We start from the raw sequence: 22,617 nt of genomic DNA, 5'->3' as shown, positions 1-22,617 counted from the left end.
TTGTCAAAAAAAAGAAAGAATATAAAATCAACAAAACGAACTAAAATGAAAAATTATTGCTAATTTAGAGAAAAAAAAGAGTAGGATTTATCCAAAATACAAATTAGTTATGCTCAAATTTATTTATGTGAAATTCCACATGATAGCATCGAACTTTCATGAAACGCCACTAATAACAATTTTGTAAAATTTTTCCACTTGGTAGCATCCAGTTTATGCCTTATCTAACTGCCGTAGCATTTTTTGTTAAATTCTTGTCAATTTCCGTTTAATTCACCATTTCAATGTTTCTACCCTTATTAAGTGTTGGTTGTTGTCTTTATAATTTTCCCTAAACCATTTTTATGCTCTCAAATGTTTAATTCACCATTTTGACATTTTATTCACCGTTTAATTTATCAACGCTCTCAAATGTTTAAAGCAAATTATAAAGACAAGAGCCAACACTTAATGAGGGTAAAATCGTCAAAATGGTGAATTAAACAAAAATTGACAAGAATTTAACAGAAAATGTTACCGCATTTAGATGAAGCATAAATTAGATGCTACCATGTGAAAAAATAAAACAAAAATGCTACCGTTAATGTTTCATAATAGTTCGATACTACCATGTAAAATTTCCTTTTATTTATTCCCCTAGTAATAAGAACTAAGCAAAATTGAAAAATTAAAAAAGAATTACTCTTCTAGTTATGCTCAATATAATTTTCCTTCCATAAGCAAAAAAGGATTGTAAAATGGTGAAAGACCAATAGTTAATAAGAAGAGATAAATGAAGTCTTGAAACTAAAATTTCACCCAAAGATAATTTATTTGAGTAGAGTTGTTCCTTCGGATCATCGGGTTGATTTCGGATTATGTATTTTGAATCAGTGAAAAATCAGATCTTGTGTTCACATTGATTTTTTACATAGTTTTACATTTATTTTTGAAGTAGGGTCAAGTCGAATTCGATTACAAGACCGGGTAAATATCAAATCTTTAGGTCTGTTTTGAACGCCTCTTCAATATGTATATATTCACCCTTGACAATGCAAATAAAATCTTACATTTTTTACTCTAAAATCGAATGAAAATACTACATGGCTACAAGCTCTGATTACAGGAATGTGCAGTCGAAAATCGAATGAAATACAGACAGTAATTCTCAAACAAGTGAAGGTTTGGTACACAATACTACAAGCTCTGATTACAGAAGCTGTTCGAGGAATGCTCAGTAGAAACATACCCAAGAAATCAGAAATCGCAAAACAATGAACTACCTAATGTACAAGAACTCGACATGAAAGTGCATTAAACATCTTGAGAAGATTTAGCCAGGGCCAACTTTAGGTATGTCATAATGCTCACTCAAATTGGCTAGATACTGATTGAAGTCGTCTAGACGGTCACGATGAGAATTCTTGGACATTTTTGCATACTTGTGGACATCAAGCTGCTCTCTCTGCTCGATATATCGTTTTTCTGCTGGGGTTAAATGATCAGCAAAGTTTAGGGCCTTGTCTTTTCGGGTTGACTTGTCTGATTCATTGTTATCGTCTTCGTTGGTAACAACTGATAATTCTGCATTCCCATCTGCACAAAAAGTCATATGAGGATATGGAATCTGCGAATAATTTTTTATGGCGTTGGATGAACGGAATGTTGCGGTATTAACTGCGTAGAATGAAGATCGGAAACTAACCATCTAAATTGGCATCTTGTTTTATTTCTGAAACCTCCTCATGTTGTTTCTTTTGCTTCTTCTTCTTCTTTTTTATGCCACCGGTTTTTACATCCAATGCTTTTCCTTTCAGTTTCAGCTTACCACTAACAACATGGTCATATGCTGACATCTTATCTAAAAGAGAACAACCAAATATCATAAACAAAATCCCAGCATTTACATGAATAAATAAACCAACACATTTTCTGTTAATGAAATTACTTTCACTGAGCCAAGATAGATATGGAAACAAGGCCATTTGCTCATACCTTTCACATAGACAAAATCCCACTAATGCAAACAACATAAAAGAATGACCAGAATGTCTTGCATGAGACCGTCTAGACCGTCTCACAATGAGGTAAGCCTATATAATAAGCCCAATAATCTAATTGATCACATTAAGGTTAAAAATGAACACTCTAAGACTAAATAAGTAGTCATTTTAAAACTGTAAGTGATCACTTTTAGGCTATAAGTGATCATTTTAAAATAATAAAGTATATAGGGTCAATCCAATAGAGACGACCTCATTGAACGACCGTCTCATTTGAAAATGACTCAATACTTGTGTCCAAGCTTAATAATGAAACGGATATCAAAATTGCAAGTTTGAATGCAAATCAAACAGCAAGAGTGAAGATAGGAGCCCATATGCTAATAATTGTATTAATTGGGCTATTCAACCCATATATGTAGCGTTTCTCACGATGAGATCGTCTCACACAATAATTTGTAAAATTTCAATTATAGACACCTTCAAGTTGAATAAGTCTAAACTTAAAAAGCTCAATCTACAAATAAATAAGATCAAGTTAGGAATTAGGATAGAGTGTCGGAGAAAAAAGAATAACAATGAGAGCTCAGTATCATTCTTACTCTTTTTTCTCCTCTATCCATTAGAACAGAAAATTGGAGTAAATCTTAATCCAAAAAATGATGAATTTAACCATCAAAACGTCAAATTTTCAGACCGATTAACATATACAAATCTAAAGATGAGAATAATGGGTCAGCCTAGCGATTGAAGTTTTTGTTTTGTACCTTTGCCACAAGTGTTTGATTATCGTCTCCTACACTTAAGATTATTCCCCTTCCTTTCACTTGTACGGATCCTACCCGATAATAAAAATTCTAGACAACCTGATTTTGCTTCAAGTAATAAAAAAACCTGATTCACATCAGCACCATTACGAATTCTAAGATAATGTAATTTTCGTAAATAATTACGCTGATTCATTTACAATGAATAGGAGAAAGGAGAAGAGACCTGATCAACAAATCAAGATATAATACTTTTCAAACAACTAATCAAATCACAATTCGAAAACAAATCAAAGGCCTCCTATAATTAATTCACAAATTTCAAATCTCAACAGGTGTTAAATTGAGAAAACTAAAAGTAAAAGAAAACCCACAAAATTAATTTTTAATAACAAAGAAAAGACGTACTTCACTGCATAATGATCAAAATTAGATTAAATAGAAAACCTACAGATTAAAAAAATATAACTTAATTGTTTTATATTAAATCAAATAAAAAAGGTACCTCTACACCAAAACAGAGATTTGGAGTCAGCAGCAACCACAACTATGTGACTAGAATCGGGAGTAAACCCTACCGCGCTTTAGAATCAATTCGACGGCAGCTCAGATTTGTGCCCAAAGACTAATACTCTAAGAGATGATTATCTGAAGAGAACAGAATAGTTAATGAAGAATTGGGGGTAAACCCTACCGGACTTTTGAATCGGGGAATTTGATATTGGGTGTTTTATTCGAGTTAGGATCTCTCCATTATTATAATGTCAAATGTAACGATTTAATGGTAATGAAATTTGACATTTTATTTTTTCATTCTAAATTAGACGTTAAAATAGCAGTAGAAAAAAGTAATGGAGAGGATCTAAAATAATTTTTTTTTTTTACCATTCTCTTTTAAGGGAAAATTTACTACTCTCCCTTTCACATTTTACAAGTATATAATAATATAGTATATAGTAATATATAATATAAATAAATAATAATATATGTTTTATATTGTTAAAAATTATGAAGAATATAGAGAGAAAAGTTATAAATAACTTGATATCGTATTGATATGTTCATATTTAACGGTATGCAATAGCAATACTAGTCATACACTATTTACCACTATTTATAGAGATAAAAAAAATTAATTTCTATGCATTCATTTATCTATTCTTTATATATATATATATATATATATATATATATATATATATATATATATATATATATATATATATATATATATATATATATATATATAATTTTTATTTATTTCAAATAAATAAATACATGATATAAAATTTATTAAAATTATAAAACTATGACGGATTAAAATGGACTTTAGGAACGATAGAGGGAGTATCAGTAATATCGAAGAAAATATACTTCCACTCCTTTGTGAGAACAAAGGAGATATGAAAGGTGAAAAAGAATCATGAGCATTCTCAATCAATGTCAATTCCTAAATTGTTTTCAATTTAGATGAAAATGCTTCTTTTGATTGTAAAGGAATTATTATCCATTAATCATAAAATTATCAAAAAATGTGTGCACACTAAATAATGATTATTTTGAATTCTATAAAGGTGAAATTCAAAATTATTCCTTTTTATTATTAAAAAAGGCAAATTTTAATCTCCAACAAGACTCAAATCATACAAAGACTTGTTTGGCAAATAATTGATATCTAATTAATATTATTGATTTTATTAACTGATTTGACTAGCTAATTTTAAATACAATAATAGTGGAAACAATTTGTTATAAATTAGCTATCATAAAATTTCAGCAAACTAATCTATAAAACACTAGCATTTAAATAATTTAACTACTTAATCATCTTTTTTTCTCGTATTATCCAAGAAGCTATTTTGCAAAAACCCGAAAAGTTGGATTAAATGGAGATGAGATACAAAACCATTGTTATTACGTTAGAAAGTAATCATCGTTGTATAATCTTGCAGATACAAAATTTTACGCTTGCATCATTTGAATATTCTCCAAAATGGCAAACTACAAGGCATAATCTTACAAGTCAGTCGGGCATTTACAGCGTCTAAGATATTCTCATACAGAATAAAGTAATCACTATTAAAAGCGCACATCCGAAACATTTCACTTCCGATGAACTACAACAACGCATATTCGCATTTACGGAGGCTACAAAACAAACTAGCAGCCTGTTCGGCAGCTGATAAAAAATATGGTAACGGAAATGAGTTTGCAAAATTCTCTAGCAAAAGGGTGAGAATGGAACTTTACAAAGAACACATGTTTTCCATTACCACGGACATCAATATTTACGGGTATGGCTTTGTTTCTATAAGACACATACTACAATAACTCTCAATACCATCATATATTAAATATATCCAAACAGGCTGTAGAAATCATTGAAGTTGTGCAAAAAACAGCATCTTAAACGAAATCACTGTTGATTCGGCTGCCTTTGTTGGAAATTCTGCAAGTTTTGAGGTGCATTTTGGAGAGGTACCATATTCGGTTGGAGATTCTGAGGATTCTGCGACATGTTTCCGAAAGCACCAACTTGTTGCTGGGGTAAACTCATCATACCGGCTTGATTTGCTCCCATATTAAACACTGCAAAGAGTGAAAGAGACAAAATGCTTTGAGTTGAAGCAACCAATAAAATTTCTCATTCATAACCCCCCTATATACGCAAAACATGTAGTAAAGGAAGGAGGGGACTCATACTCTGATCACTGAGAATTTGAGAAGGAAGCGCTCTTTGGGGGTTAGCACCACCTAATGGAAACTAACGCAAGAAAACAGGTAAATTGTCAATGCACATCAACTATACAATGGCCAGATATATACATATATAGATATATATAAAATGTTAATGGAAAGGATATATTTTCCATAGAATGCATTTAAAATAACAAATGTGGCGTGGAAGGGAACGGGGGTGGGTTGGGGAGAAGGGAGTGAAAGATTGACATAGAATTGAAGTTGATACTCCCTAAACCAGTAGCTAGGGGTTATACTTATATAACAATAAACAACTTGAAGACTCCAGGGTAAACAGAAACGGAAGATTTTCCCTGGAAATTTTTTCAATCAAACAGAGTCAATACCCTTATAGTAAGAAATGCAGAATAATCGCTGATCTCGGAAACTGCTCTTTCTTCAACTAATTATGTGAAGACAGCTAGTCACTGAAAGCTTTTCTTGTATGCAAGTGTATTTGCGGGGGTCATATTGAATTTATATCCTGCTGGTTTGGCTTATGACAACTATCAAAAATTTGAGATTTGTACCTCAATCATTTTTACTTTCCAAATCATTCCAATTTTTTTTTGTTGGTATGGTAAGATGAAGAAACACTCGAAGGGGATGGAGGGAAATTAATAAAGCTGCACTCAGTAAAAATCCACCTAGATCAGAAGAGGGAGATATATCACTACTCCACACCTCACTTATTAAGAAAATTGTTTATTAAAGAGGGACATACAAAAAATCTCTTCTAATCCTTTACTTCACTTTCCTAGGCCAAACCTGATTATAAATAAGACATAAGAAATTGAACCCTTCACTCACTCACTCACCCTCCTCTCCCATTCTAAATCTAACCATCCCGACACTTGCCTTTCAGATTATTAGTCTCCTTTTATTCCCTCTTCAGTTCTAAATATTCTTACTAGAACAAACCACAATTAATATTTTACATACAGGTACCAGCAAAGAACTTAAATTCCCGTGGATAAAAACAAGTAGGAAAAAAGAAAAGAGAGGGAGAGAAACCAAGATCCAAAGTTGGCATATCATATCATACATCAGATGAATTGTAGTTTGGCCAATATATAATGCAAATGCTCCAGAATACTACGGTGGCCTATTCCATATTTCTGTGAAATCTTGGCGAAGAAAGCTTCAAGTAAATTTTTTCCCCAAAAGTAGGGAGAGGTTCAAGTATGACCCAAAACATCCATGTAGATATACCTTGTAACGTAAGGCCAAGTGGCTTATCACTAAACACAACCTTAGTAAACCATAACACTGTCCATGTGAAGTATTGATTACTAGCGATAATCTATAAATCTACAAATAACTAAAATATATACATTTAGCTTTCAAAGTAAAAGAACAAACTTTGTTGAAAGCTTCGAACATAGTGAGAAACTCATCATCGACAAAGCTAAGAACAACCTTGATAATTATTATGGAAAAACTAAAGCAGAAAAGAATCTTCATTCTCTTCCCAAATTCCATAGCAACATATATCTAGTATTCCCACGGTCACAAATAATTTGCTATAATTTCCTTTTTAGTCTGTCCCATATAATTTGATACAATTCTATTTTTGTCCGTGGCCCACAATCTTTCTTTTATTTGAATCCACACATTTAACTTAATATTTCATCCAATCCACATATTCTTTCGGCTCCTCATAAAGTAAATCTTTTTTCCCAACCCTTATAGACACTCATTTTGTTTTTGTAATTCTTTTAGCACAAAGGAAATACATCATTAACAAATACTTTCTCGTTCCCATAGGTTTACAGCAAGTACATTTCTTGTGCAAATCAAAAAACATGTAGAAAAAAGCTTAAAAGAACACTTTAGGGGAAAGCGTGAAAAGTAGGTGGATGAGATCAATAAACAAGTCAAATGTGTGGATGAGAATAAAAAAATAAGTGTTGGTCATAGCTATAATTAGAAATATAACAAAACCATGAAACAAACTAAAAAGGAAGATGTTGCAAACCATAGTCCTTTTAATGACTTGCAATAGTATCTTTGACCTAGAATATCTAACATTATACATAGCAAAAAATTATGAAAATTTAATATCTAGAAAATATATATTAATATGAATCAATAAGATTCCACTTGACTATTTTTTCTTGCATATAAAGAACAATATGTGAAATAAGAGTACCTAATGAAAAGTGATTATTATAGCAATATTGCGAGTAAAAAAGAACAGATAAATTATTTAAAATAATAGAGTGAGAGCTTCTCAATCATTCTCATCATGAAACAAAACAATACCACTACTTATAAAAACATCTTAACTAAACCTTAAATTTACTAATCTGGAAAACACTAGTATTTGTATCAAATCTAAGGATGTCAAGAAATTGATTTCAAGTAAAGAGATACAAATGGTGTTCTCTTGGATACTAAAAACAATTTTCAAAATTTATTGGATTCTCTTCCACCCTAATTCACCTAAATTGATGTCAAATTCCATAAACATGCATAAGAATTTGAATGCGAAACTAATACAGGTATCATAACCTCAGGTAGATCTAAGTTTGTAAGCTAAAAGAGATAATTGGACGTCAATGAACTCTAAACAAGAGTATATAATAGCCTTGAACAAAGGAGACTTAAGATGCATTTTGCTCACTAAATATACACAGCATAAAACAGCTAGTAACATGCATGTACTTATTATATATCTATAAAGGCGTCCGAATTTGGTACTTAAGTACTCATAATATCTATAAATATAAATAGAGAAAATAAAATGAAAATAAAAGTCATTAAATACTAACCTGCATCCTTGGGATTAATGGTTGTGACGTCATTGTAGCTGACATGTTGGAAATCTGAAATGAAGATCAAAAAATATATAATATAATCTTAAAGTTCATAAATTAATAGTGCCAAATAAATATTCCTAACATTCTTCTAATTAAACTAACATTGATTTAAGTATATGAGATTAGTCTACTTCTTTATTAGGATCACTTCTCACTTTTTATGGAATGACTTTCAAGGTCTAAAGCAAACTTAGGAACATAAAATACTAGGATGATTTCTTACTTTTTACGAAATGATTTTCAATATCTAAACAAACTTAGGAGCATAAAATACTTGTCCATATCATTTAAAACAATTTATATTATCATTTATTCCAATATATGATCGCAATTTAATTTCTTATGGTTCATATAGCCAATTGGGATTAAGGGCTTGACATTATTGTGGTAATTGTATAATTATAATAATTCTCTTGTGCTATATGTTTTGTGTCAATCATTTAAAAGTAGTTTTTAAGTATTTTTAAAATATTTTTTTCTGCTATTGGAATCTAAAATAACCTCTCTTATTATAAGAGTAAGGTTGAGTACATCTAACTCCTCGTAACTACCCAAGGCGGGAGCCACATGGCATTAGGATAGTGGCATGTTGTTGCTATCGTTAGTAGTTCTCTCTACCCAAGGGTTTGAATCTTATAAGCAGTTTCAGCCAAGATAATTCTCACCTACCACTTTAGCAATGAGTATGATTTGTCATAGCCTAACATCACAATTTACGATGAGCTCAAAATTTTTTACGTTGTGGCCGTGATATAATTGTGATCATGAATCATAATGTGATGACCCAATCTGAGTTGAGGTTGATGTTGGGTGGATGATTGGAAGTTCGGAACCATGGAGATTATAAAAGAGAACAAAGAAGGCTAAATTCAATTTGAATGGAAAAAAGAGGATGAATACAAAATATTAAGGGATAAAATTTAATATGACAAGAGATAGGAGTGAATGGAGGAGGAATATATGATTGAAGACTAAATTATTAGTTCATGTAGCGAATCTCATTTTATGAGATTAAGGCTTTGGTATTGTGTTGTTCTTCAGGTTGATGTAGGGTAATGAACAAATCAAATACCCACTTATTTCACCCAAGTATTGATGCCACGTCAAACTAGATGGATGATGAGAATTAAAAAAACACTTAATGAACCATAACACTAATTCCTTCATGATCCAGATGATTCTTTTTAGTTTCCATTGAAAAAATGTAAACATTCAGTACACAGAAAGGATACCTATACTCCCTTACCACCTACCTCTCTCCCAATCACAGGTGCTTGTATTCATAATAATCAATCATCAAAATCAGTCATGATATGTTTGTTGGTTTCATTTATGATCTGTTCACTCATTATCCATGATATAACTAGTTCTCAAACCATTTTTCAATCAAGTTTATTCCATCAAGACATCCAATCTAAAAATGAACAACATTGCACAGGAGAAAGTATTAGCCACCGATTGTCATTTGTAAAAGAGGCATTTATCACTCAACATGTTAAAAAAAAAGAAAAATAAGCATCAATTAAAAAAAAATGATGCAATCTAATAAAGAACATCATATGAGAGTGATCAACATATTCTAATCAGGCAACACAAGATAATACCACGAAAAAGATCATGGATGTGAACTGATGTATTCACATATCTCTATGTGTTGAAGCAGACAACCCTAGATTTTTTACATTGGCATGTCTGTTTAAAAGCTAGTGAATGAAAATAAAAATTAACAAAAATATCAGGTCTGATGCAAATGTGCAATGCAATGAAGATTGTAGCAAAATTGTTGAAAGGGCATAGAACTCAAGATAAGATGCAATCACTATTTCTGTGAAAGATGAGAATCATGTTCTACCACTGGAGAATTAGGTGAGTTCTGAGCAGCGTTAAATAATGCTGTGTTAGCAGCTCCAGAAAATTGGCCAATATGACGATTCAGCTGCCCTCCTTGACTCAGTTGGCTTTGTCCAATAGCATGCTGCATATGTCCAGCGGCAAGCTGCCTAGCTTGGTATTGTTGACTCGCTAATGGTTGAGAGAATTGCATCTGATTTTGTCCTTGCAGCTGTCAAAAACATGAAGAGGGATAACACAACCATCAAGCTTAGAAATACATACCCCCACTATCCATATTCAATACAATATTATTACAATAAATCACAAACTACAATACAGGTAAGAGTTCTTCGCTTTACCCTAGTGGCCGATTTGGTGATGGTATTAAACAAATGGAATGGTGATGCAACTTAAGTGTAAATTTGTTCCCATCAATCATCATTTGGAGAAATGGTATTATAGTAAATGGACTTTCATGAAGAAAAAACAAATATTTTAGGGTAGGGTCAATGCAAAAATGTAGCTTTGGCCACAATATTGCTAACGATCAAGCCATCACCACAACAATCATGGTGATGGGGTGATGTTGTACTGCCAAATATTAGCAAGACCAAGATATATCCATTAAACCAACTAAAACTCGATTTTTTTTACACCTTTGCAATGCGAACAGCATGGGTTTTGTAGATTTTAAAAACTTTATGTCTCGGCCAATAAGATACAAAGTTGCCTCTCTTGACGGTAGGCTACCTACCATAATTATGACATGTAATTTTTATGGAAATCTCACTATAATCCAATCCAATTACCAACATTGATGACCAAGTACACATGGGCCGTAAGAGAATAGTAGGAAGCAGAATTAAAAAAAAATCAGCTTATAATACATGTACAGCTACCAAAAAAAAAGAAAAACTTCCATGGCATAATCAAACTAAGCAACTCAAGGGATTATCTATAATTTCTGGGAGGTGCAAGCACAATAAAAAAACAGATTCTTAAAGGCTAGCATGTGGAATGCTACCTATACATAAGTTGTCTACAGATGGCCAGTTGTCAAGCAGACAACATAAAGTATTCTTACTTATAAGAAAAACATTTCCAGAGCAAATACAGTGAAATATTGAGGAGTCATTGAGAATACCGATGAGAACTTCTGATGTGCCTGAGTCTGCATATCATGTAGTTGTGGTAATTGGTTCTGCAAGAAATTGATGAGACAATTTGATCAAAAAGAACATCAGAAATTAAATTGTTTATGACACTTTTCTCTTTGGGAGTTTGTTCAAGCAATGGAAGGGTAATAGCTAGCCACAACCCAAAACAACCCTGCCCCTCTCATGCAAAAAACAGCACAATTCCTTTATAATCTCAGAAACAAACAGAGAAAAGAAACATCAATACAAAAACAAATATAGGCATATAACAAATAAAAATGAAGACTAGAGATCATCTCCCTCATCTTGAACTTCACATGAGACTCAAATATAACTCAACCACAAATATTTAGCCCCAAATATGAAGTATAGCTCAAGTATGACCCCATGCAGAGAGAAAATATAATTCTCTTCAGCTCTTCCAATTCCAAGTTCCACACATCAAACATTTTAATATCTTCAGAAATTTGCAACAGGTACACAAAGAAGTCTAGAAAAAACTTCCTAAGTTATGAGCAACTCTGAATGACACATCTTAAGAATCAAAAGTGATGAGCTGACAAGAAAGGCAGGTGCAAAAAAAAACTCCTTTAAAGATACTGCAACCTCAATTTTCGCACTCATAATCATCCACCATTAGAAGGCAATGAATATCCAGACTCCAAAATCTTTGGAGATAAGATATGGTCAAAATTAACAAAAACATTTTCCAAATACAATCAATGTATCATGCAAATGAAAATCAAAAGCGGAAATGTGTGAACAATAAAATGCAGATACAAAATTAAAAAAAAAAAGGGAACATGGGTTAAACTTATTATCCAAATCCAAATTTAATAGATACAAAACATAAACCAGGAAATAGAGCGATATCAAAAATAAGATTTGTTAATGTAAACAGATTTCCGAAGGAAAAGGTCAATTGTGACTTAAAGATGCTTCAAGGGAAAAATATTAGTCCATTCAAGTATAAAAGATAACATTCTAATAAAAAACAGGAAATTGTGACCATCATGAGATTTCCATTCTACGAATCAGCCCTTTAGCATCTCACTAGAAGAAACAATACTCTACTATTTTAAGACTATTAACCATATAAATGACCACTCTAGTCAGGAATCTATATGTAATGTCTTCATGAAACGGAGGCCTTATATGTGCATTAGATCAAAACCCTCACCAGAATCAATATATAAAATCTCAAAACCACATCATTACTACATGCAATTCTAGCATGGACGGTAACATCCATCACAAAATGGACAGCAGCAACATGGAGATCAAACTGTCCAAGAAAACATAACTATCAAAACATCATGATTCAAAAACTAAAAAATAAAAAACAAAGATTAATCGACGAACGTACCAGAGAGCACATCCAGAAATATGGCCGAGTGTAATTAATAGTTCCAAAAAAACTTATCGAATCGAAAAAGACAAATTAAGGGCCAATTGCAAACCACAAAAGACTTGAATTCTTGGAACTACCAACTTGGAGCATGTGCACAATTACCTGAGTCAAACCTTGCATGGCAGATTGTCTATATTGCTGCTGAACAAGAAGCTGCTGCTGCTGCTGCTGCTGAGGAGCAAGCTGCATCATTTTCCTCTGTTGTTGCAGATGTTGCTGTTGGAGTGTTTGCTGCTGGGGAGAAGGTGCATTCATTATGTTTGTACCAGATCTAGGAGAATTTGCATATTGCATCGGAGATGCTGTATTATCAAAGGAAGATGCAACTGTGGCAGTAGAAGGAGAAGGCACTGATCTTCCAAGAAGCTGTGCTCCAGAAGCCTGCATCAGATTTGTTTTCAACCGACTAATAGGACCAAGAAATTCACACTGAATCATGCATCATTTCTTCAATATAATAAGGAAGAACATTTGACAATCAGAAGCAGAAGACAAGTCATAGATTGCCCAACAAAAGTCTACAGAAGTCACAACCTTGGCTTTGTCAATAAATTTATAATTCAATTTTGAAATTAAGCACTAGAATAACTGCAAAATGCAGAGTTAAGCTTTGTTACTCGAGCTCTTCATTTTGCTTCACGTACCCGTGTTCGATCCTTGATCCTCGGACATTGGTATGGCACTTAGACACTTCAGTTTAGATGTAAAATTGAATGTTTAGACGTATTCAACACTTGGACACAAACCACTATCTAACATAAATACCCGAGTCCAAGTAACATAGGAAATAAGAGTTCTAGAAAATATGTTTTTATTACCAGATGTGTAATAAAGAGAGAACATAGACTCCAATTCAGCTGGTAAAAAAATTACATATCTTGAGTTATAAAGAATATAATTTGGACAATAAAATGGAAGAGTGCAAGCATTTAAAGAAATAAGAAGATCAGTCAACGCCAAGAGAAAGGTTTTTGATCAGTCGGTCGGCGGCAGAGACAGCACCCGAGCACATAACCACAATGAGAGACAAGGCTTGACTAAATGCCGATTAATGCAAAAACAGGAACCACACAAGTGCCAGGATGCCACTCTTCAAGAAAGTCTTGAGGAGATTATTGACTTTGCTTGTTCAGGGTGGATAATTGGATTTCTTCATATTTTTAGGAAGATAAGATAAAACGATGTGAGCTCTTTTTTTTTCTCTCTAATTACTCTTTGTTTAAATATTATTATATAATTATTGGGCAATAAAGAACTGTCAGAAAAGGAGGGGAGGAGAAGAAAAGAAAATTCCAAACAGAAGGCAAGAAACCAAAGCAAATTTGAAAGCATTTCAGTCCAGAATTTGAGAGAAGTATAGCACATCATATACATGATACAAACCTGCTGTGGAGTACCCTGACTACTCTGATTGCTAGACATCATAGGAGGATTCTTTGAATACATACCTGAAAGTGGAAAATTTTCACCGTAAGAATAACATTGAGAAACAAAATAATGACGGAATACAGCTGAAGCTCATACATGAAGACACCAAAACTTTTATATACCAGATCCATCATTATAAGTCTGCTGCGCATCACTGAGAGGGAGAACATCGACAAGATGTGAAGGGAGGTGAGAACTAACTGCTTGTCTCTGGTCTACAGGCAACCTTAAACCTGCCCAAAATAGAACATAGAGATCAATCACTTCTAAGGTAAAAAAAAACTACCAAAACAAACACACAATCATATTTTTCCTGAAAAAAAGGGTCAGGCATGAGAAAGAGAGCATACTAGCAATGTATCCAGTTAGCCACTAAACCAGGAAAAAATGACAAGTTTTCACTAGATCTGCATTAGTTACCCCTCCTCCTCCTCTAACTCAGGGTTCCAAAGGGTCCTCTTATCATCTATAAATCCACAACATGACTATAAAAATTTAGTAACACTACCGAAGGAAGCAAAGAGCTATTCCATATATCACGACAAAAATTGATTACATAAGCACCAATCACTCACAAGTCACAACACCCAGAAGCCTATCACTAACCAAATAGAGGCCATAGGTATTGACTGGCCTTGCAAGTTGCAACCATTACAGGAATCAATTATTTAATTACAAGAAAAAATCACAAAAACATAAGTCCAGTCGAGTCGAATACAAACACAAAAGGGGATAAAGTGAATCATGAGTCAATAACAATATTTAAAAAGGCTCAAAGTGCACTTTGGCAAGGTTGAAATGAGGAGGAAATTTCAATCCTTAAAATCAAAAGTCCTGTGTCGGGAAACAGGTTGCAGATAAAGAAATGCAGCTAGTGCGCTTTTTGAGTGCCTCGGCACTTTTTTGCACATGAAGTGCACCACAAAGTTGCAGACACTTGTGCCTTGGGCTTCAATGTCTAGGGGTGCATCAGGAACACTTTTTCAACATTGGAATACAGTTGTCAGGGAGTCAGCACACAGATATTTTCCTTGCAAATAACATCACATTCCTAATAAAGAGATATTTTGGACTATTGAAAGGCTCACCTTCACCGTGGTTGACAGCAGCGCGTAGTAAGTTTTCCTTTTCTTGAATTTTGGCAGAAAAGGCCCTGTCCAAATTAGGGATAGTGCTCGCCTTTTGACGGGTATCCAGTCCATAGGCTTTGCGAGTATCAGCTATCACTTTTTCAGCACTTTCACATGCTGCAGCAATCATGTCAATTCTGGCCTGCCACAATCACCAGTCATCTTTAAAAAAGAATTGATTTAAGGAGCAGTTTACAAAATCACTAACATCAAGCCACCTTAAGCTTCTCAATTTGTGTGGGTATAGGCAGATTTTGCATGCCAAGTAGCAACTGCTCTCTCTTAAGATTATCATCCACTTCCATCTCAGGCAAGAGCTTAGATGACAGCATGACCGGTAGTACTGCATGGAAAAATTGTTGATATAAGGAATCTCTTGTACATTAAATCAGTTCCTAATAGTCCTGACTTCGTCTATCAGTCTTTGGTTCCGTGAATGTATATTCTCAGTTTCTCACTCTACTTCAGTCCCCAAACTTCCCTCCTTCAGTATTCCAGCACATTCTTCTTTCGTGTAGAAAATTCCGTCATGTTATACATTCTCTATCATGAAATTGTTATACTATGCAAATTTGTGAGACCGAACCCCCGTTAATAAAAATTGTTTTAGACACTTATGTAATGAACTCTAAATTTTGCAATCTTTGAAATACAAACTTGACTACCTCAATCACATTTTAAAATCAAATTAATCATAATTGTTTCCAGATGCAATTTGATTCACATTAAAGTTAGTATTCCTCGCCTAGCATACAAAACCCTATATTTGCATAAGTATGCAGAAGTATACAAAATTATTAAGGGACAGCCACTTACTTGAAGCATTTTCAGCATTAACATTCTTAGGATAAACAACAAAAGCCTTTGAGGCCTTCTTAATGTCTTCCACAATGCTGAACAACTCAAGATTCACCATTGAAAACTGACCGACAACATCTTGCCTGGTTCCAGACATAAGCACAAAGTAAATGACACACAATAACATGAAACTACGTCTACATTGGAATATCTCCAAAATGAAAATGAAACTACTTCCGCAATATAAGCCATTGACTAAAAAAACGTATTTGAATTTCTCCTAGTCATTGGGTAATGTTTAGCAATGTGGAATTCATTTCAAAATGGGGATTTGAATTTTGGTACTTCAATTGACACTTAATACTTAGAATTTTCAAATTTTGATATTTGTCCCAATTGACATTGTCATTGGAATTGAATCGACCTCATTCCACATTTCAAAAATTTTAATTTGCCAAAAATAGTATTTGGGTCAATTCAATTCAGCATTTGAAAATGAATTTCAGGTTGCCAAACATGCCGTTGAATGGAAAATTCTATTCATGCTTGATACCTCCCTTCTAAAGTCAATTTTCCTTTTAACAGTTACACTTTGTTTGGATTGAGAAAATTGAAAGGAAAGAAAAGGAAGGACTTGAAGGGATACAATTTACTTTGTTTGGATAACAATATTAGAAGTGAGGGATTTGGAAGTAAGGGATTTATAGAGATCAGTTTCCTCAATTTTGTTGATGAACAAATCAATCCAATAGTAGAAATATTCAGAAGAAAAAAGTCTCTCCCTTCCTTTCCCTATTTGACAAACAAGGGAAGTTTTTCCTTTATTTTCTTTTCCTTTCTAAATTCTTATCCAAACATATTGTTAAGGTAACATATTGCACTCAACATAGAATATCATCAACTAACATATTTCAATCAAAATCAACAAAAAAATGATCCTTCAACGGGAATAGACAAAAAAAACAGATCATTCCTTCTAGGGTTGCCATAAATAGAGTTTTGAAAAACTAAAACAACAAGAATTTTCCACAACAAATCAGCACAGCTTCCAGATAGACCAGGAAAAAAAACTAAAACCCTAAAACGGTGAAATTTGCATTCGTCCAAAAGAATTAGGGTTTGCCGCAAACTAAAAGTAATTGCAGGAAAGAAAAAAAATACCATTTGGGGACGGCATTGGAGCGAGAAATGAGATCAAAATCCTCAAGAATGCGAGAGATGGCTTTGAAGAGACTAATGGCACGAGTTTTGATATACTCCAAATTTAGTTGTTGTTGTACTGCTGAATTAAGCCTATCCACTGCTTTTGCAGGTTGTTGTGCTTGCTTCTGCTGCGATTGATCCTGAACTGCTCCCATCATCGCCTCCATCTTAGCAATTGCTGCTACCGATTTCTTTGAGAAGACGAGAGTTGTTGTATAGTTACAACTACGAGTTACGACTCACTGAGTAATGACTGTTTTTTATGAGGAAATATTATTTGGGAATAATGCAATTAATTTTTCATTATTTGTCAATAATTTTACCTTTTGAAAATTAAATAATAATCTAAGTTTTGCTTTTATTTTATTGTCAATGGACCCTTTAAGAAAACGATATGCTATATCAGGTTATCTTAATTCTTCTTTCTCCTTTATAATAATCCAACTTATTTTCCATTACCTACCAATAACCTTTAGAAAAAATTTTTAATAATACGACTTTGCTTCTAGTTTGGTGCTGATGGACATTTCAAAAAACTAAATGATCAAGACTATAAAATATCAGCTTTGCCTAAATTGTAATTGTCTTTACATTTATATCCCATCAATTGTGGCTTACAAAATATCATCCAAGAAGGATTAAGGCTATAAAATTGTAATTTTTTATTTTCAAAAGATGGGATTATTAGCAAAGAATTGAAAATAGGTTGGATTAATTTAGACAATTTTTCCTTTTTATTATTATAGAAGGTGACAAGGGTATAGGGTATTAGGTGAGGAGATGGGAGGTCTTGAAGAAAATCGAACTCTTAAAGTGGTATCTACTATCTATTTTGAAGCTATGATAATACTCGATTCTCTTAATAATCAAATGACAATTTATGTTAAGTTTTCTTTTGGAGGAAAGCCTATAAATATGGGTAACATTTATAGAATCTCGTTTAATGTATAGAGTTGTACAATAGGGTTTTATTTGGTACTCTTAATTGATTATTGGTCACCTCAACATACGGGTAAATACTATAGAATCTCGTGTAATCACTAATGAAAAAAAAAGCTATGTACCATGCAACATATGCTACATATGCTACGGTTTTTAAAATACGCAGCATAAAAGTAATTGAAAAACTTAGGCAAAAAAATATAGGATATATGTTGCGGTTCTGTGTAAATGAAAAAAAAGGGCGGAGATTATATGCTGCAGTTCTAAGTGAACTGCAACATATAGTGCAACATTATATGATGCGGTTCTCAAAGAACCGCAGCAACATATATGACTTTTATGCTCCAGTTTTAAACCAAAGCAACAAATGATCTAACTTGCTACTATTACAAGTGTTTGGGGCCTAAACGCAACATACAAGTCCCCAAAAGCTGCAACATATGAGGTTTTTTCCACTAGTAAATGTTTGAAGTTATACATTAACGTTTTATTTGGTAGTCTTAATTGATTATCAATCACCTTGATTGGCCTTAATTGTATCTTTTATTACTTATATGTCACTACATTTTTCACTGTGTAGCCACATTTTTTCAATCTTTTTAAAAGTCTGAATGGATTTAGAAACTTATATTTAAATCAGGAAAAACAATTCTCATTAAGGCAGTGGCTCAATCATTTTTTACCTTCACTATGAGTTGTTTTAAACTTTCCCTTTCCTTTTGTCGAGAAAAAATTATTTGCCAATTCTTGTGAAGCTCGTCTTAACCTGGCAATAGTATTCTATGGAATCGGATTTGGAACTGTTTGCTTAAATCTGAGGAGGAAGGGATCTAGAGTGACATACAGATTTTCAACATGGTGTTGCTAGTTAAACAGCTCCGAAAAATCCATAAGTTTCCTGACTCTCTATTGTTTATACTTCTCAAAGCTCTTTAATACACCAATATATGAAGTGCTCTTTTGTTGGTGGATAAAGGGGTTAGGATGTGTTATATATGGACGGCACTTGCTTATGTGGCTAGGAAAGTGCAAATTTCAAAGAAATTTTCTCTTAGTGGCTAGATAATTCACAAAAACAGAGGGAGGACTTTTCCTATTAAGCTCTCCAAATGAGGAGTGCACAAATAAGCTCATGCTCATATATGAAAAAGTTTAGGCTATAGTAAGCTATGCATAGAGAAATCTCAAGTTTGGCTCCATGTTAACCTAAAATTGTGTTGCCCACATGTTAGCCAAGTGGGGCACTTCTGATGTAAGGATGGTTATGGGTCTAGAACCCTGTTGGACCCGCCCCTTTTTAAGGGTTTGGGTCTTATTTTTTGAGACCCATCAGATCCGGGTCGGATTTGGATCCAGAAAATATTTGACGGGTCCGAGTCCGGGTCCCAAGGTGCAGAACCGGACTCGGACCCAGACCTGACCTCGAGACCCAGACCCTAGATCCACCCCTCATACCCGGACTCGGACCCTATACAATTAAATATTTATTTTGCTTTTTAGTAATTATTTTGTATTTGAATTTCATGGACTCGAACAAGTGTTTATAATACGATAATAAGTTACTTACAAAAATGGAACAAGTACACCTTCTGCATATGATCAGCACAAGGATGATACGGGGAACAATGAAGACTTAAGTATTGGGGAACAGAGGACTGGACCCAGCCCAGCCCAAGCAAATGAAGCTGAGGAACAATGACTCAATATTATGAACATACATGCTCCAGCCTTGAGGAAAACATACATAGTCATGTATCTGGAAAAGGAAGAATAAGGAACAACTTGGTGTTCCCAAATAATAAGGAACAACTTGGTGTTCCCAAATCCTGATAGAAGAAATAGCACGTTCTATTTAAGGCGTCTGTTATGACCGTTAGAATTTAGGCGCTATTTTCTTGATTATATAGTCGTTATAGAATGAAAGCCCAATCTATAAAAGGCTCTCCTCCAGATTGTAATAGAGACATGTTTTTCATTTTTAATTCATCAACGATTATAGTAATCATTCATTCAGAGAACAAAGTGTTTGTTTCTGTTTTGTTTGCCATTTTCTGTCTTGTAAGGTTGAGCGTGTTTTCAAGCCTTCACAGATTCATACTTCTCCAAGATCACGTTGATCATTGAGAGAATTGTGAGGATTAAGGTCTTGCATTCCTTAGGGGAATCAGTGTCTTCTTCCAGGATAAGTAGTCAACCAAGATTACTTAGAAATCAAACCAATTGATCAGGATAAGTGTGTTCTTGATCGTCTGTACAAGTGTTCGTGAGAATAAAGGTAATAAACGACATCTTCCGCTACAAACTTGGTCCAAAAAATACAAAAAGACTCGCAAAAGGTTCAATTTTGACAATCGAAGAGACTTTGTTTAAGACCCATCAAGGACCCTAGACCCGTCAGATCTGGAGGGTCTAGGTCTGGGTCTGAAAATTTTAGACCCTTAGGGTCCGAATCCGAGTCTGGATCTATAAAAAATAAAAGGGTCCGAGTCCGGATCAGGGTCTGGCCAGACCCGCTCCATGACCATCCCTATTCTGATGTGTGATGAGGTTAACCTTAATGGTGATCCAATTTGATTCTTCGATATTGGTTTTTTTAATTGAATTTCTTAATTAATCTCGAGTCTACTTTGATAATTAAAATAAAAAAAATTACGGGAAAAACACTTAATGTTTATAAAATTTATAAATTTTTTTATTGAAAAAAGAAATAATAATATAGAGGTACTAAAATCCCTATATTACTTTTCTACTTCTATATTTAAATATGCTGAGATTTTGACACTTATTTTAGAAAGAAAAAAATCGAAAGTTTCCTCATTTTTCTTCATTTCAAGCAATATCAACATTTATATCAATCTAAGTCTAATATTCCATCTATCCCATGATCTTTGCTACATTTTTCTTTTAGTTCGTTTCAAAAAATTTACTACATTTTTATTTTTGACTATATCACATATTCTTTTTTTAATTCTCCTCCATGCATCTAACTTATTTTTTCGTCATCTATACATTTCTCACACTTTCCATAAATCATACTTTTTGCCCACTTTTTTCTCACTTTTCTTGATTTTCACAACGTTTGCACTTGTGGCAAAAACCACAAGAGAGAAGGAGGAGCATTAACCTAACGCAAAAAATATGTTATATCAATTTAGTTAAAACTAGAGGTATTTATTCGAGTCATCTGATCAATTTCAAATAGGTTCAAACTCGAATCTTATGTCTATGTTGATTTCATATTTATAATTCAATTTTTAAAGTCAAGTCAAATTATATTCAATTACAAAATCAGATAAATATTAAATCGTCAAATTAATTTTAATTTTTAAACCATCTCATCAAAGATTATAAATCTATTTAAAAGATAGATTAAATTATATTCAATTACCAAATTGAATAAATACGATATCATCAAATAAACTGAAAAATGTAACATCATCCACGATAGATAGATTCCTTCCTTTCCCGGAAGGCCGGAAGCCGGTACAAAACATACCAAAATTGGAATTTTACTGGGAAAATAAAAATCGAGCTGGCAATGTCAAAAAAACCCCACAATATTCTCACCTGACTGTGACGTGACCCACCTCACTAATTCGATCATTTTTCTTTTTATTAAAAAAATTATCATACATCTATTATTTATCTGCCACTAATAATCTCTATTATTAATTAATTTTAAATAATTTAATCTTTGTATAATTTTTTTCCTGTAAAATACATTTGCTATATTTTTACTAGCAACTGTAAATACCTCCTGCCAAAGAGGAGTAGAGGTAGACCAATGAAAGAGCATAACGAGTAAGAAAAAGTTAGTGTAACGACTAGTACGCACTTATAGTAGCCGATTAAAATGTTACAACATGTATTGTGAACAAAAACTATACAAAGATTAAATTATTTAGAAATAATCAATACTAATGAATATTCCCACAAGATTGGCAAATTACAGTATAAAAACTTGTGCAATGCACGAATTTATAAGTATGAAATATATAAATAATGCAAATACATATTATCGTGATTAAATTTATTAAATACATGACTTTTTTAACGCAAAAATTTAATATTGCTTTTTAAAAGATTATTTATCAAATATATCACTTTTTCATTCAATTAAATACAGTATTAAATTCTAGCTTATGTACATTGGATTAGAAATTAAATAAATATTGTCGTCTATTAAGTTAATTTTATTTGTCAAGACTCTCTAAAAATGTCATTTGTCATTATACAACATTTTTATTAATAGTTTCATATTCATATTAGTATTTTTAATTGATAATTTGATCTAAAAAAATCATTTTCTAAATTATATAAATATTTCATCCACTAAAATAATTTCATCTGCTAAAAGGCATTAAGACGATATTTGTCATTTTTAGTACGTATGATGATTCGCGAT

The 22,617-nt window shown here is 32.9% G+C and overlaps 2 protein-coding genes across 4 annotated transcripts; both read right to left on the bottom strand.

Annotated features, from left to right (window-relative positions):
- Positions 1 to 1,108: 1,108 nt before the first annotated feature.
- On the bottom strand, positions 1,109 to 3,506 carry LOC130827880 (uncharacterized). Of its 3 annotated transcripts, none has more exons than XM_057693763.1 (4): positions 3,255 to 3,506; positions 2,750 to 2,876; positions 1,685 to 1,840; positions 1,109 to 1,575 (listed from the first exon to the last, which is right to left on the bottom strand). In XM_057693763.1, the coding sequence occupies exons 3-4, from the start codon at positions 1,833 to 1,835 to the stop codon at positions 1,313 to 1,315; spliced, it is 414 nt and encodes a 137-aa protein (XP_057549746.1). In that variant the 5' UTR covers positions 1,836 to 1,840; positions 2,750 to 2,876; positions 3,255 to 3,506; the 3' UTR covers positions 1,109 to 1,312. The 3 variants fall into 3 exon arrangements, with proteins under 3 accessions (XP_057549746.1, XP_057549747.1, XP_057549745.1); XM_057693764.1 differs by having other exon boundaries at positions 2,750 to 2,857; XM_057693762.1 differs by lacking the exon at positions 2,750 to 2,876 and having other exon boundaries at positions 3,255 to 3,503.
- A 1,125-nt stretch (positions 3,507 to 4,631) lies between these two features.
- On the bottom strand, positions 4,632 to 17,515 carry LOC130827879 (mediator of RNA polymerase II transcription subunit 8). Its single transcript, XM_057693761.1, has 12 exons — positions 17,229 to 17,515; positions 16,086 to 16,210; positions 15,488 to 15,612; positions 15,228 to 15,411; positions 14,262 to 14,372; positions 14,095 to 14,159; positions 12,814 to 13,092; positions 11,288 to 11,344; positions 10,163 to 10,372; positions 8,263 to 8,316; positions 5,453 to 5,513; positions 4,632 to 5,338 (listed from the first exon to the last, which is right to left on the bottom strand). Exons 1-12 carry the CDS (start codon positions 17,435 to 17,437, stop codon positions 5,166 to 5,168), a joined length of 1,653 nt encoding a protein of 550 aa, XP_057549744.1. The 5' UTR covers positions 17,438 to 17,515; the 3' UTR covers positions 4,632 to 5,165.
- Between the last annotated feature and the right edge of the window lie 5,102 nt (positions 17,516 to 22,617).

The sequence above is a fragment of the Amaranthus tricolor genome, chromosome 11 (genome assembly GCF_026212465.1).
Source record: "Amaranthus tricolor cultivar Red isolate AtriRed21 chromosome 11, ASM2621246v1, whole genome shotgun sequence".
NCBI lineage: Eukaryota > Viridiplantae > Streptophyta > Magnoliopsida > Caryophyllales > Amaranthaceae > Amaranthus > Amaranthus tricolor.
The sequence above is the reverse complement of the archived record's forward strand: the minus strand, read 5'-3'. Positions and strand labels throughout refer to the sequence as shown.

Excerpts from the sequence above, each read along its gene's own strand:
- LOC130827880 (XM_057693763.1), bottom strand. The coding sequence starts at position 1,835 with ATGTCAGCATATGACCATGTTGTTAGTGGTAAGCTGAAACTGAAAGGA. Across the intron at positions 1,576-1,684 it reads ACAAGATGCCAATTTAGATG|ATGGGAATGCAGAATTATCA; the intron begins GTTAGTTTCCGA and ends CTTTTTGTGCAG.
- LOC130827879 (XM_057693761.1), bottom strand. The coding sequence starts at position 17,437 with ATGGAGGCGATGATGGGAGCAGTTCAGGATCAATCGCAGCAGAAGCAA. Across the intron at positions 14,373-15,227 it reads TGCTGTCAACCACGGTGAAG|GTTTAAGGTTGCCTGTAGAC; the intron begins GTGAGCCTTTCA and ends TATTTTGGGCAG. Across the intron at positions 5,339-5,452 it reads TCAAATTCTCAGTGATCAGA|TGTTTAATATGGGAGCAAAT; the intron begins GTATGAGTCCCC and ends CACTCTTTGCAG.